The 16769-nt window shown below is 34.8% G+C and overlaps 1 protein-coding gene across 2 annotated transcripts in view; it reads right to left on the bottom strand.

The window, feature by feature from the left end:
• Positions 1 to 16769, bottom strand: part of LOC138692777 (tyrosine-protein kinase Dnt-like) — a 508961-nt gene that overhangs the window by 14710 nt on the left and 477482 nt on the right. For both annotated transcript variants that reach the window (XR_011330129.1, XM_069815980.1), the window contains exons 7-9: positions 12327 to 12486; positions 2714 to 3026; positions 706 to 842 (exon numbers count right to left, since the gene is read on the bottom strand). Coding sequence is in view for 1 of the 2 variants with exons in the window: in XM_069815980.1 (XP_069672081.1) it covers positions 706 to 842; positions 2714 to 3026; positions 12327 to 12486 (610 nt within the window). In the remaining variant the exon portion in view is untranslated. The remainder of the gene's footprint in view (positions 1 to 705; positions 843 to 2713; positions 3027 to 12326; positions 12487 to 16769) is intronic.

Here is a 16769-nt window from a genome sequence, read left to right as displayed (position 1 = left end):
CATTGTGTAACGATACATGGAAAATTCGCCAAGTACTGACTATAAAGCCCTAACATAACGAAGGAAAATTACTATACTTACAGGCAGTGGCGGCTCGTGGATAAAAACAGTGTGCTAGAATTTATGTCATTCACATGTAATGCAATACTACCAAAAGGTCCTTTTGAATGTTAAAATAAACTCTGCGTCTTTTAAAATAAGCGCCGAAACAACAATAACTGGATAGTTATTCATTAACTTCATCCATGTTAGAATGATACTTAGAAAAATTAGCAACTACAGAACAACGTCCAAGAAAAACTACATAATGAAAGAATAACATAATATCAATCCATCAATTCGTGGCTACAACTCTTGTAACACATCAAAAAAGTTAATATGTGCAAGAAGTCCGGGGTAAGGAAAGGATATGCGCATGTATAGAAACCATTTCTGCTCCTATTTTTACGTACTATAGGAAAATAGTACCAAGGTCCTCAAAAACTCATCAGAAAGAAATTTAATCTTTATTCTGTAAATCAGTGAAATGTAGTAAATAGAATTTTAGCACAATTGGAGCAGCCGCCACTGCTTTTAAGAATATAATTCTAAATGCAACAGCATTGCAAAGAATAAAAATAGGCCTACATCTTTATGCGATAGTGATGAGATCATCCGAAATTCAGGGCATTAAATACAATGAAATAAGGGTTATAGCATACTTACAGTTCGTCAGGGCAGTTGATGGGCTGGGCAAGACGGTATCCATCCCGCAAGTACGCTGCCATCTCGAACGGGTCGACTTCTACGTATGGCTGTTGTGCTAATGTGGTCAGTTCCCATAGCAACACACCAAACGACCACTGCAAATAAATAAATAAGTAAATAAATGAATGAATAAATAAATGCCAATAAATAACTACCAAATAAATAAATGAATAAATCTGCAAATAAGTAAAAAAGAAAGTAAATAAAAATAAATAAGTAAATAAATAATTCGGTAATTAAGAAAATATAAACATAAATAGAAACAAATATAAATAAATAAAATAAATAGTAAGTCAATAAGTAAATAATAATAATAATAATAATAATAATAATAATAATAATAATAATAATGATGATAATAAATATCCAACTGAATAAATGAACAAATAAATTAATGAGTGAATGAGTGAATAAATGAATAGATAAATGAGAAAATAAATAAGTAAAATAAATAATATATGAATACATAAATAAAAATGAATAAGAAAAAAAAATCAAATAAGTAGGCCTACATAAATAAAGAAGTAGGCCTAAATATAAATAAATACGTAAATAAAAAGTAAGTAAACAAATAAATAAATGATAATAATGGTGATAATGGTGATGATAATAATAATAATAAGATAATAAAAACCATAATGAAATAAATATAGGAATAAACAAATTGATTAATAAATGAATATGTCAATGATTAAATTAATATATAAATAAATGAATACCTGAATAAATAAGTAAATACATTAATAAACAGATAAATAAATAATTCTGTAATTAATTAAATAAAAAATAAAAAGTAAATATAAATAAATAAATAAATAAATAAATAAATAGCAAGCAAGCGAACAGCTTCAAATACTTCGGATGTACTATAAGCAGTAACATGAGCTGCTGCCAGGAAGTCAAAAGAAGGATAGCAATGACAAAGAAAGCTTTTAATAGAAAAAGGAGCATCTTCTGCGGACCTCTGGAGAAAGAACTAAGGAAGAGACTAGTGATGGGCTTTGTATGTAGTGTGGCATTGTATGGGGCAGAAACAAGGACATTACGACGAAGTGAAGAGAAACGAATAGACAGGATAAGAAAAGGAGCTTTGTTGGAAAGAGTGAGTGAAGAAAGAATGATGCTGAAGCTGATCAGGAAGAGGAAAAGAAATTGGTTGGGTCACTGGTTGAGAAGAATCTGCCTACTGAAGGATACACTGGAAGGAATGGTGAACGGGAGAAGAATTAGGGCAGAGGAAGATATCAGATGATAGACGACATTAATATAAGTGGATCATATGCGAAGACAAAGAGGAAGGCAGAAAATAAGAAAGACTGGAGAATACTGGGCTTGCAGCGAAAGACCTGCCCTTGGGCAGAACATTATGAAAGAATGAAATCAATACGTAAATAAATAAATAAAATAAATAATAATAATAATAATAATAATAATAATAATAATAATAATAAAATAGTAAAATAATAATAATGAAATACACACATGAATCAATGATTTAATAAATTAGCAAGTGAATAAATAAATAAATACAATTGAATAAGTAAAACAATAATTAAGTAGAGACGTAAATAAATGGCAATAATAATAATAATAATAATAATAATAATAATAATAATAATAATAATAATATAAAACAGTAATCTAATGAACAAACAAGTAAATAGATTAACTAATGAATGAGTGAATAATTGAACTTAATATATAAATAAATGATTAGATAACTAACAAACAAGTAAAATAAAATAAATAAATGTCAACATCATATTATTAGACATTTTTAAGATTAAGAAAAGTGGAGAGGCAATGCTCTCAATTTGCAAATTAATGTACATTTTATGGCGAAATGCAAGTACTTCTTACTTCGTAGAACTTGAAGAGTGTTCAGTGAAAATTAAACATAGTAGCCTACAGTTCATTGGTGGAATAGGGCCTTAAGTCTAAATGACAGCACGAAATGCTGGCTCACCACGTCGGACGCCGTGGAGAAGTTGCCATGCACCAGGCTCTCGATGGCCAGCCACTTGACCGGGCGGTTCTCGTTGTCGCCCAGGCAGTGGTAGTCGGCCGGGAACAGATCCCGGGACAGCGCGTTGTCCGCCACCTGGACGTGCAACTGCTGGTCCACGACGCAGTTGCGGGTCGCGAGGTCCCGGTGCAGCAGGCGCTTCTTGTGCAGGAACTGCATGGCGTGCACGATCTGCACCGCCATGGCCACCACCTCCTGCGTCGTCAGCACCCGCGCCACCCCCTCCGCGCTCAGCTTGCACGTCTGCAGGAACCTGCGCAGTGTGGTACACAGCTGAGTGTTTCAATCGCGGTACAGTATATGACGCCATGGACGTACAGAAACGTTGCCTCCCAAAGTACACCTATCGATGAAGTTCAAGGACGCTTGTCGGGAGTTGCATGCGTGCAGTTCATCTCAATTTGGTGTGAGCTATAGGGGAGACCAGCTAACGTAATACCGTAAGGGTGAAACCTAATCATTTTTCCCCCATTACTATAAATGCTAATGGATTATGGTGATTTTCTAGTTGTCAGGTTGAATTTTCTTTTGCCAACTTCGTTTCGAATTTCGGTACTGACAAATACTACAACTGGTAGTGTTTTTGTAACTGTTATGTTGGTTTATGTGAGACGCGTCTTCGGTACTGGCTCCCTTGAAAACTAACTACTACTAGATTTCTGAGTCGGTTACTGGAAGGTAATGAAATGTGAACTTATTAATAATTAATTAATATTAGTATTAATATTAATGGGCAGGACATGTAGCACGTATGGGCGAATCCAGAAATGCATATAGAGTGTTAGTTGGGAGGCCGGAGGGAAAAAGACCTTTGGGGAGGCCGAGACGTAGATGGGAAGATAATATTAAAATGGATTTGAGGGAGGTGGAATATGATGGTAGAGACTGGATTAATCTTGCTCAAGATAGGGACCAATGGCGGGCTTATGTGAGGGCGGCAATGAACCTCCGGGTTCCTTAAAAGCCAGTAAGTAAGTAAGTATTAATATTAATACATAATAGTTATTTTATTTGTTGCGTTGTGGTTATAATTCAAGAATTCAAGTCAGATAAGTACGAATAAATATAATATACTTGGGTGTGATAATGCACGTTGGTAATCGATAGAAATATTATTTCACATTTTAATGAATTTCTTTCGTGTTTAGATTTTTATTACAATGTCAAAGAGAGGAAATAGCATGGCAGTGACTCCTCCAAGGAAGAAAATGTGTGTACGCTTCAGAAATCTGTAGTTCACATGTATAATGAGTTGAAGAAAGCCTATTTGTATTATCCATTCCCTTACTAATTCCAAAGATGATCAGAGATTCATTCGAATTCTAACCAAAAGTCAATTATTATTTCATCTACCTTTAGGAAGTAAATGTACGCTAGAATCTTTGAAGTGAAGTGACAATAATATAATTGGTCTTGGAACAGATTTGATTCTTGAATTTTATATGTACTGTACTTTGTTGCATGTTGACATCTACTAACCTATTAATGCTAATGATAATGTAAAAGAATAAAAGAATAGAAAATAGCGATATACTTTTCATGTGATTAATTTTCTCCTGTTCTCATATATTTTGCCTAGGAAAATATATTACAAATTATTATTCAAACTGTTTAGAATAACTTTCCAACATAAAGATAAAGTACGGTGAGTAAATAAGTCATTCAATACAGAGGATCGTGATTTTACATGTGGTGATATCTGGTAACAGTTGGCAACACTGACAAGACGGTAATATTTGCTGTTTGGGAACTGTTCTTATGTGATCCTCACTATACTAAGGGATTACTCATTCATGCGTAACGTAGTGCGAACTAATGTCTTTTTTCTTTTTTAATTGTTTGAGAACACTGAAGGAATTAGGCCTACCCATTCGTGCGTAGTCTAGCGCAAGCTAACGTATCGTGTTTTTATACTTCTTTGAGAAAGGTATTATAACATACTGCAGCGAGTTTTTTGAAAAAAGTAGAAGAAAATAATTCTGTAGTGCTCGGGAAAAGTGGCATAAGTAAAAAATGTTAATTTTATAGGAGAAGGAAAAAAACTGTCTTCGCACTGGTTTATGTCGATTTGATTTCCTTCGGTATGAATTATTGAACATTTATCAAGAAAATACTTATGTCCCTTTTCCCAAGCTAGCAGATGTTCCGTAAGTTGTCAATAAATTATTAAAAATTGTTTGTGGAAACTGACTTATGCCACTTTTCCCAAGCATTACAGATATCTGACAAGCTATTTCGAACATTTATCAAGAAAATACTGATTTGTTGAGTATTTCAGGACAAAAATATACCAAAACAGAAGGAAAGCACTTCGAAAATTTCTTATAGCACAGGTAAAAAGGACATGTATTCAATTTTAAGTTGTTCATAAACATTTTCTCTTCTAAACAGGCTTTATAAACTAAAGTTACTACTGTAGAAACGACGGCCGATTTCGCGGTGATAGAGGCTTATAACAAAAAATGCAGCTGAGCTTGAGGCAGGGTTGGGCGAGTAAATTACCTGTACGTATTTTATGTATAATTTATATGTAAAATACGTAATGTACCGTAAACTGGGGTTACTTTGAACACAGAGGAAACTCTGAACATTTTTTTCAGAAAATCATATTTAGGTTTCTACATGCTGCACTTGTTATAGATGGATGTAAATTATCATAAAATCATTCTCATACCAAATTTACCTCCATCCATAACAAGTGCAGCATGTAGAAACCTGAATACGATTTTCTGAAAAAATGTTCAAAGTTTCCCCTTGTGTTCAAAGTAACCCCAGTTTATGGTAGAAAACTGTTTTATACACGGAGTAATAAACTAACATTTATTGATTTTGACAATCTAAATATCAATTACTTCATTTCTTTTAAGTCCTGATAAGAAAGATGTCTATTGGAGCAGAATTTTTTAAAAATGATTTTATACTGTAGTTTTTACATAGATTATAACATTTGTTCCTACTTACTTTCATTCACTCTAATACTTAGAAAAATAGCAATGCTTTGCTTACTTTCAGTTTGTTTGGTGGAAAAACTCCATGACATCCTAACTAATTACTTTTTGGGAACTTTATATACAGGGTGTTAAAAAAGTATCCAATATTTTAGGAGGTGGTAGTATGCATCAAAACAAGAAAATAATGTCTAATAAACATGGGTGCTACAAGAATTACTTTCTGAGATCTGAACACTTGTTCATAGGAGGTGCTCAATGTGACGTCCATTCACGGCAATGCATTCCTCTGCCCTTCGGCATAAGGAATCACGCACTCTTTGAAATTGACCTGGTTGTACTTGATAAGCAAAAGTCTAGGGGATTTATGTTTGGGGAACGAACATGCCAAGGTGTGGGCCTCCCCGATCAATCCAGCGGTCCTGAAATGTCAGCGTCAGATGTTCACGCACATTGTGGAGAAAATGTGCTGGTGTGCCATCATGCATGAACCACATCTGTAGTCTTTACTGACATGGCACATACTCCAGCAAGGTAGGCAATAGCCTACGTTAATAAGGAAGTCCTGATAACGAGCCCCAGTTAATCTCTGTGGTAGCACGTATGGCCCTTAATCTATCACCAAGAACGCCTACCCATACGTTGATTGAGAATCGGTGCTGATGCCTTGTTTCTTCAACTGCATGGGGATTTTCATCAGCCCACACATGCTGATTACGAAAATTCACAACACCATCTCTGCTGAACACCGCTCATATCTGCAACGAAATTTTTGTTTTCAGTATTCCTTGTGACGTATCATTATTCCATTAACTACGGTATGATTATCTGGTATACTTGGCTCGGAAACATGACGGCCTCTCTTCTTGGAATTGGTAATCCCTCATAAACCCCCATCCTCTACTCAACCCCTAGCCGCGTGGCAGAAATACAATAGATCCCAGCATTGCCAAATCTAGTAGTCATTGCCTCTACCTGTTGGGTTTCACCCATTCTCAGTGTCTTTGTCGACGTGTTGTTTTATACCGTTGTGCGCTTCAATATGACTAATTTATTCCGGCCATGATTAAAGAGTGTTGGAGCAGATGATCCGTAGCCAGGCCTCCTGATTCACCTGAAGATCCAGGACCATCACGACAAGAACAACAAATAACACCGTCGAAGAAAACAGAATATCTTATTTGCAGAGGAGCGTAGCTAAGAAAACAAAGTGTTAAAATTGTGTCTAACGTTAGAAATTCTATCCATAAAGTAATCGAAAGTTCAGGCAGTTTAATAAGTATAAATCTTAATCACTTAACATCGGACGCAACCGGCGGAGTTGGATATATGGGCATAGAAATTAAGAATTACGGTTCACCAACTAAAGAGAAAATAAACAAATTAAAACAGAATTCGGTAAGATAGACGATTTTATACGTGATTTACTTCGCCGAACAGTATGTGAACTGTACGCGAAAGAGATATCGCCAACAGCAAACCTTCCTTAGCAACCTAAATAATGACATTATTCACAGCAGTGCTTAAAAGTTTTCTAACTTACAGCAGTGAATTAAATGTTTTTAAATCACTCTACATGACAACCAACATATTAGCAATAGTAAAATGAATATATATGAACTTCTTCGCCAACAACACAGTACAAAGAAAAGCCCTACAATTTAAAATTAAATTTACATACCAGTAATGAATAAAATATTGTATAGCATACTAGAGTAAACAGATTTTATGCGTTTGTGGAAATTATCACCCAAGGCGAAGCTGATAAAATCTAACTTTACTCTTTTGTACTATAAATTCTATAACTATTCAATGATCACAGTTTCAGAAAATTTTACCAGCGCAACATCCTTAATTAAGTATAAAATTCTGGAACTTCAATAACATGAGAATTTAACACTTATTATAGAAGTCTGCATTTTTTTGTTTATTTAGGCAAAGCATGTTAGTGTAAATATAAATATAAAGTGTTTTTAAAATAAGTTTGTTCATTTTTATACCAATTTTGTTTTAGTAATTATAAATTAAGGTATATTTACAAAGATAATATAGTCTTTCTGAAAATCGCGGTTTCACGGAACACAGTTTGAAAAACGTTCGCAAATCACAATGACTTCAAGAATTGGCAACTCGGCTAAGGGTTTATCCCTTGCGCGTGCCTGCAGTTAACTGGTGAAGGGGATGAGGGAAAGTCGTCATGTTTTCGTGCGAAGTATAGTCTGCTGTATTGTAGGGCAGAAAAATGCATTGCCATGAATGGATGTCACATTGAGCACCTCCTATGAACAAGTGTTCAGATCTCAGAAAGTATGTGCTGTAGGACCCATGTTTATTGGACATTATTTTCTTGTTTTGATGCATACTATCACCTTCTAAAATATTGGATTTTTTAACACTATTTATTTTATAAAACAACTAATAATGAATAAACCTAACATTTAGCAACTAATAAAAATTGAGTACCGGGTCTTTCCCGGGGGTAAAAGGCGGCCAGAGCGTGGTGCCGACCACACCACCTCATTCTAGTGCAGAGGTCAAGGAAAGCATGGGGCTCTACCTCCGTGCCCCCCAAATGCCTTCATGGCATGTTACGGGGGTACCTTTTTTATCACTTGTTAAATACATTTTAACAATTAGTATAACAGTTTAAGGTAAATATTATGATTTGAACATAATAACTCATTAAATGTAATAATTTTCCAAATTTTATGTTGGTAATGACCAGGGAACGGATTTATATGGACTAAAAATATATGAAATATGTAAATATATATGTAGTTATTTTTACCAAAATATGGAATTAAATATGGATTTTTACCAAAATATGGAATTAAATATGGACTTAAAATTATAAAAAAATGACTATGTACGTTAAATATTGGTACATTTTAATCAAACTAAACAAAAAATATAATGGACGTACCTTATCTTCCAATGTAATTTCAACAAAACACAATTTTTATTGCCTGTTACCATAACAATAGGTTACAAACATTTCTTTCAAGTGCTGAAAAGTGAATCTTCTTCTATTGTCTCTGAGGATAGATTTATACTGACTAAAAGAGCGTTCGACGTCACAAGAAGTAACTGGTACATAATTCAATTTCACAATGTCTGCTGGGGATAAGTCCAAGTTAATCTTCACTGTTGATTCACCACTCATCACAGCAACAACCTTTTGTAGTTCTTCATATCCAGGGTTTTTTGAAAGTACAGTGTCCACCTTAGCTCTTACTGCATCTGCAACTTTACCTCTACCACGATTCAGTTGTTCCACAGTACTATTTATAATTTCAAAACTTTCAGATAGTGAAAGGTGCCTATTTTGGAGACTTTTGAGCGTTTTTATGATGCATGAAAATGTATGCTGAATGTGAGCTAAGTCATTCTTCACACTTATGTCACAGGTAACTGTTTTCGCAGTATCAATTGAGACTGCATCTTCAGAGTCCAATGCAAGGAGAACATTGTTAATAGAGTCTATATGTTCGGCATAATATTCAACTGCTTCTAGCCATGTACCCCATCTAGTTAAAATTGGCTTTGGTGGCAATGGAATTTCAGGGTACATTTCTTTCAACACGTTAACTCTACTGGGAGCTTTGAGAAATACTTTTTTCACTGATGAAATCAACAAATCTACTTTAGGGAAATTGTCTCTGACCACTTCTGCCACACGATGAAATGCATGCGCCACACAAGTAAAATGAGTCAATTTAGGATATACAACAGATAATGCTTGTCCAGCTTTGACCATATAAGGGGCAGCATCGCTAATAAAGAATAACACATTATCGTACATAATACCCTTTGGCCACAGGATACCCATAGCTTCGTTGAACAGTTTAACTATAGTTTTGTTATTGCACTTTTCTAGAACATCACAATGTAAAAGAATTCGTTCAGAATATTGTTCACTTAACAAACCGATAACTACATTACCAACAAGTCTACCTTCTTTGTCGGGAGTCTCATCAATGGAAACCCAAATTGAACTATCTTTAATTTCATCTCTTATCTTCTGTATTGTCTCATCGTAGATGGATGGAGCATACGTCTTCCTAAGTGTTGACTCATCCGGGATTGTATGTTGAGTATATTTTTCAAGGAATTCCCTGAAGACCTTATTCTTTAGTTTGTAGAGAGGAATATCAGCAGAGATGAGAGAACGGCACAGGTCGATGTTAAACTCAGATCTTACATTCGATGTTGTTGGTTGTGTTAAAAACAATTGTCTCTGCTTGGAATTTAGTTGTTTGTTGGCCTGATGTTTACTAGTTGTAATGTGTTGTTGCACCAGGAACTTTTGTGTAGATGATACTGCACACTGACACAAATTACAAAATAATATTTTATTGTCAGTTGATAAACCATCTTCTTTAAATTCTGAAATGTAACTTGTTAGTTTTGATTTTAAATTGACTGAATGACGTACTTTTGGCATATTTACCGTCTTTATAGTATGATTTACAAAACTGAACCTATGTGTACTCTGACTGGCATTTAACTGTTGAGCTGCACAACTGAAGTCTGTTAAAAATTTTAAATTAAATTAATACAGTTTTGTAACTTACTTTCCCATTGTTGATAGGACTGCTAATTTTCAAATAACTCTGATGTTAAAGGGATTACTGAACATGTGTTTAAATCTCTATTGTTGAAATGTATTTTTAAAAGTTAATGGAATTTTGTTTTGTTTTATTGTTAAACCTAATATAATATGGACTGTTTTATATGAAATATGGAAAATATATGGAAATTAACGAAAATATGTACTAAACTCTAAAATATGGAAAAATATGGAAAATAAAAGTAGGATTTTTCAACCCTACACATTGTGAAACATAAAGATAATGCAAAATATAAATTATATTAGCTTTATAAGTAAATATGTATTTACATATAAATCCTTTCCCTGGTAATGACTAATCATCAACGAGTTGGGAAGCATGGCTGAATCACAGTATAGAGAACATACAGTAAAGACACCTAAGCCATTTCGTGGGAACAAATTCTGAGTGCGCATGTCACGAAACCGGGTGTATTATCTGGAACCTCCACCAGATGGATCTCCATCTACGACAGGGCTGGCATAATTTAATATTAACTGAAAACATTCATTACTCATCTTTTAACAATTTTAAAGACATGAGGCAAAGGAATGGAAACATAACCATAATAATAATTACTTCCGTATGCAATCATCGTGAAAATATTCACTAATTGACGCTAACGTTCAAGTCACTGTTTGAGGCTTATGTTGGTCAAATTGATCCAAGTACAACATAATACATCATGGCGTCCGTTGCGGTGAAGTGCGAACATGAACGTCAGAAATGGATATAAGTATTTTGACTTCCTAGCGACATAATATTAATGATAGATAATTAATATACATACAAGATTATTCGCATTACTGACCAATAAAATAAATAAATATTTTACTAATATTTTGATAGTGGTTTGATACTAGCGACATAGTTGGATTCATTGAGAACTAGACCTTACTGAGCTTGAATTTAGTACCAACAACATCAAAGGTGCCGACAAGAGTTGTCCCTACTGATTCTTCTTATACTGTGGCTGAATAGACTTTTTGTATATCAGAACATTAATAAACTTATTTTTTCAATCTTCGCTTCCATTAACATTACTATTTTTGTTGGTAGTAGGCTATGTGTACAGTTCATCAGAAATTGAACAAAGAAAGACTAAAAATAAAAGTTCTTGGAGGTTTTTTTTACGTATTTTACATTTATTACATTAATTACGCATTATTTACGCGTCAAGTCCCAACCCTGGCTTGAGATGTGGAGGACTCTATACTTGTAAATACCCATTAAAATATATTTATGCTTGACCATGCCGAAATGGAGTAATTATACACCTGGTAGCAGCCCTTTAATGGACCTCATTAAAGTACACCTATTCATTAAATTTCAGGTGTTCCACCAATCAGAAAACACCATTGTAGCATTATAAAAGCGCAAGTATCGATTATTCTCGGATATGCACTCGAAAGACAACTAGCGAAACGTCACGGAGGCTGGAAATCCAATACTGTCGCAGAAGGTTATGTTCTGTTACTATAATAATTAGTGTTATTTGTAAATAATATTCACGTAAATTCAATTTGTCATCTCGTTTTTCAATGTCTAAATCAATTTCAAGGTTATATCGAGATTAATGTTCATTTTACTCTCTAGGTTATATGAAGGTCAATGACATTTGTTCCTCGGAAAAAATCAATACTTTCACGTCTGCGCACATCTCACAATTTACGAGATATTGCTCCCCAGTCAGATAAGAATAACATGAATATTTATTAATAATTTCAAGTTAGAAATATGGTCGAGCATAAAAAGTCTTATGAATCTTGCCTATAATGGTAATTAAGACGATCGTATGAAAATTATGAAACTCGCTTGCGCTCGTTTCATAAATATACTCGCGTCTTAATTACTACCATTATAGGCTCGTTGCATAATGTATTATTATTTGAATTGATGGCGTTATTTTTCGGCACAGTTATTTCACTTCCCAACTTGCAGTCAATTTCCCATTCTCGCCGTGAATCTGTTTCATCGTATTTGGAGCACACTTACCTCTTCAAGTTGGAGTCCCCTCTGTGGGGATAGATGAGGAACGGGGCGGTGTGGTCCTCGATGGACACGCCGAGTACCGACAGAACATTCTTGTGGCTGAGGCCGTACATGGTCATGCCCTCCTGTAGCAGCAGCGACACCTGCACCTGGCTCGCGTGGTCTGCAAGCAGCACCAAATCATGCATTTTGTAATATCCGAAGGAAACAAAACAATGGTGGCATGACGTAACATCAAGATTCTGGCTAGTAATTATGTATTTCACTATCTGAACGTCAGCTGTATAATATAAGTGAAAATAATAATACTGTAGTAGAGAAGGTAAAATAAAAAATATATATAAAAGAGAGAAACAATTAAACATGAAATAAATAGGCCTATACTTGATGAATAGAATAAAAAGTTAAGTGGGAGATTAAAGGGGAAAGGAAAGGAAAAAAAAAAAAAGAAAAGGAAAAGGAAACAGAACAAAGGGACAGAAAGATAGGAACTTTAGAAAATAAACCAGGAAAAGTTTATGCGCTTGACATTGAAGAAATTTTGTCACACTTTTTGTTAATACGGTGACGTCATTAATTACAGTAAGTGGCTAACGAGAAAGGCCATGGCGCGACCTCACATTATTAGTCATAACATGGCCAACATTGAACAATTTATATATATATATATATATATATATAAGCTTATATGCACTTTTAACATGCGTTTAATATAACTATTCCTTTGTTTTTTTATAACTTTGAACATGTATTTATATTAGGCGATTGTCAAGATGGCCATGACTAGACCAAGATAACCACGTGACTCCGATTCGTGCCGAAGCCTGTCTTTCTCGTTAGCCACGTTACAGTAGGCCTCGGATGACTGAAATAATTATATGTTTAAAACAAAGTAGTAGAATCCAGCCAGCGGTGACGAAACAAAGGAAAAATGGGAGTGAACACAAAAATGTGGGGAGTATAAAGACAGAAATAGTTAATTTAACATTGTTTAATTCTAAAATACTTAACTGTGGTACTAATTTCCAAATGAATGCAATTCTCTGCAATCAGAAATTATTATTATTATTATTATTATTATTATTATTATTATTATTATTATTATTATTATTATTATTATTATTATTATTCGTTATTTGGTTATAACATCAAACAATTCATTGGCGTGATATTCAAATGTGAATCGTTTCGACTATCAATTTCATTGTTGTCTGGAGACTAGGCCTCATGGAATGAGGAACCAATTTGTGTAGTTAACGAGAAGATTCCGTGTTGTTAAATTTAAATGCGGGAGTATGGACACAGAAATGAAAATTTTATTTCAAATCCCAAACATCCCTTCAATCCCATCCATAGTAACAATAATAATCACGAGCAGCATAAAAATATATTGAAAGAAAGGCAATTAGGTGGGAAACGCTTTCCTCCTATATTGTCAAAGTAGTCATTTTGAATATTTAATAGTACCACAGTCTAGTATATGCAGTGACGAAGCTCAGTACGTAGCGAATATGCATCCAATGACAGTTGAACTGTAGTTGCTAGCTATTAGGACCGCTACTATCACCTCATCACAGACAATGTGACAGTCTATTGTTCCGAGTACTCTCAGTTGCTAACCGCTGTAACGTGAAAAATCACCTCAAGCTTCGTGACTGTATGATATTAGACTGTGCTAGTACAGAAACTATAAATATTTTTTTTGTACATGTTCTCTAAAATAGTTGCTTTTCGAACAGTTATCAGCCCGAAAAATTGAACTTTAGCGGCATAGGCCTCTAAAGTCGTCATGGAAACCTTTAATATAATATGCCAACATTGTTTCATTATACTTATCAGACGGCGCGATGAGAATATGACAAATGACTGACTATGCCTTTTTACTTATATTTATATTTACTTTTACTTTATTTTATTTTGTATAATTTAGAGAGCTTTTAGGCCTACTAAAAACTATTGTATGCACCACGTACGCAAAACCTTTTGCGGATTCATCCCGTATATTGCACTCGGCTTACGTCTTGTCCAAAATTCGTCCGCTGAAGTCTTATTTTTGTGTATTTGATACATAAATAGCTATTAAAATCTCAATACCGTTTCTTGAAGTAAAGGTCGTAAATATATATTTTTATTTATTAATTAATTTATTTATTATTTTGCTAATAATTGTAACATAAAATATAATATATACAGAAAAACTTTAGCTCGCCCCTGAAAGAGTAGAACTCGTGCTCAGGGGCGGATTCCTGAATTTAAATTAATAATTATACAATACAATTTGTCTTGTGTCTACTATGCAATTATAGTATATAAATTTAAATTTACAATTTTTCAATTTTTATAAAATCCATACATAACTTTTTAAATGTAATACTAGAACTATTAGAATTGACAAGATTAGGATATTTAAATATAAATTTGTTATATATTCTTGGGCCTAAATTACTTACTTAGTTACTTACTTACTTACAAATGGCTTTTAAGGAACCCGAAGGTTCATTGCCGCCCTCACATAAGCCCGCCATCGGTCCCTATCCTGTGCAAGATTAAGCCAGTCTCTATCATCATACCCCACCTCCCTCAAATCCATTTTAATATTATCCTCCCACCTACGTCTCGGCCTCCCTAAAGGTCTTTTTCCCTCCGGTCTCCCAACTAACACTCTATATGCATTTCTGGATTCGCCCATACGTGCTACATGCCCTGCCCATCTCAAACGTCTGGATTTCAAGTTCCTAATTAGGCCTATGTCAGGTGAAGAATACAATGCGTGCAGTTCTGTGTTGTGTAACTTTCTCCATTCTCCTGTAACTTCATCCCGCTTAGCCCCAAATATTTTCCTAAGCACCTTATTCTCAAACACCCTTAACCTATGTTCTTCTCTCAGAGTGAGAGTCCAAATTTCACAGCCATATAGAAGAACCGGTAATATAACTGTTTTATAAATTCTAACTTTCAGATTTTTGGACAGCAGACTGGATGATAAGAGCTTCTCGACCGAATAATAACAGGCATTTCCCATATTTATTCTGCGTTTAATTTCCTCCCGAGTGTCATTTATATTTGTTACTGTTGCTCCAAGATATTTGAATTTTTCCACCTCTTCGAAGGATAAATCTCCAATATTTATATTTCCATTTCGTACAATATTCCCGTCACGAGACATAATCATATACTTTGTCTTTTCGGGATTTACTTCCAAACCGATCGCTTTACTTGCTTCAAGTAAAATTTCCGTGTTTTCCCTAATCGTTTGTGTATTTTCTCCTAACATATTCACGTCATCTGCATAGACAAGAAGCTGATGTAACCCGTTCAATTCCAAACCCTGCCTGTTATCCTGAACTTTCCTAATGGCATATTCTAGAGCGAAGTTAAAAAGTAAAGGTGATAGTACATCTCCCTGCTTTAGCCCGCAGTGATGGGCCTAAATTACTACTATGATTAAATACTGTAACAGTGTTGCATTTTGGTTAAAACATTCTTAAAGAATTCATACCTTTTGTTTCATAACTATGAGAATACAATTCAAAATTATTTCGCTTTGAGGAGCTTGTTTTTCTCAAAACTCAACATATCCATATTAAAAAAAATTGCTATAAATACGAGTAGCCTATATGTCTCTGTAACAAACGGAGATTTTTCTTTGGTGAAAATGTATTCATTGCACATATGTTGGTTTTTGTCATCCGAAGTGTATTTTAATATACTACACTATACACTTTCTCGTTTCTGGGAAGAAATATTTCGTTTTGTCCTCACCTATTTATAGTGTTCGAAGGTGGATTTATTTTTATTTTATTTGGTTATTTTACAACGCTGTATTATCAACATCTAGGTTATTTAGCGTTAGAATGAAATGAAGGTGATAATGCCGGTGAAATGAGTCCGGAGTCCAGCACCGAAAGTTGCCCAGCATTTGCTCGTATTGGGTTGAGGGAAAACCCCGAAAAAAAAAAACCTCAAGTAACTTGCCCCGACCGGGATTCGAACCCGGGCCACCTGGTTTCGCGGCCAGACGCGCTGACCGTTACTCCACAGGTGTGGACACGAAGGTGGATGTACCATCTTAAAATCATCGCTCTAGGTGGGATTCGAACACGCCAACCTGGGATCGAATGGTAACCCACAAGACCACCGAGATGGACCCGGTCTTGCATCAAGAAGTTCTGCGGACAACCGCAATTAAGGAAAGGATAGATATATGTGGATGACGTAAAGAGGCTCGCCTTCTAAATCCATTTGCCAACAGGACGTGACACATTAATTATCACTCAGGTATGCTGTCAGTCCGTTAATTGGCGAGACCCGCCCGACAGGGTCCGACGAGGGAGGGACACCTTGTCAAGAACCTCCCGTAGAGTCCCACACTCGCAGACAGGTCTGAATACTCGAATGCGTGCGTGGAAGCCAATTCGAACATCTCGCCAGCATATGCAACCTTAT

The sequence above is a fragment of the Periplaneta americana genome, chromosome 2 (assembly GCF_040183065.1).
Source record: "Periplaneta americana isolate PAMFEO1 chromosome 2, P.americana_PAMFEO1_priV1, whole genome shotgun sequence".
NCBI lineage: Eukaryota > Metazoa > Arthropoda > Insecta > Blattodea > Blattidae > Periplaneta > Periplaneta americana.
Note: the sequence above shows the minus strand (reverse complement) of the source record. Positions and strands in the feature narration are given on the sequence as shown.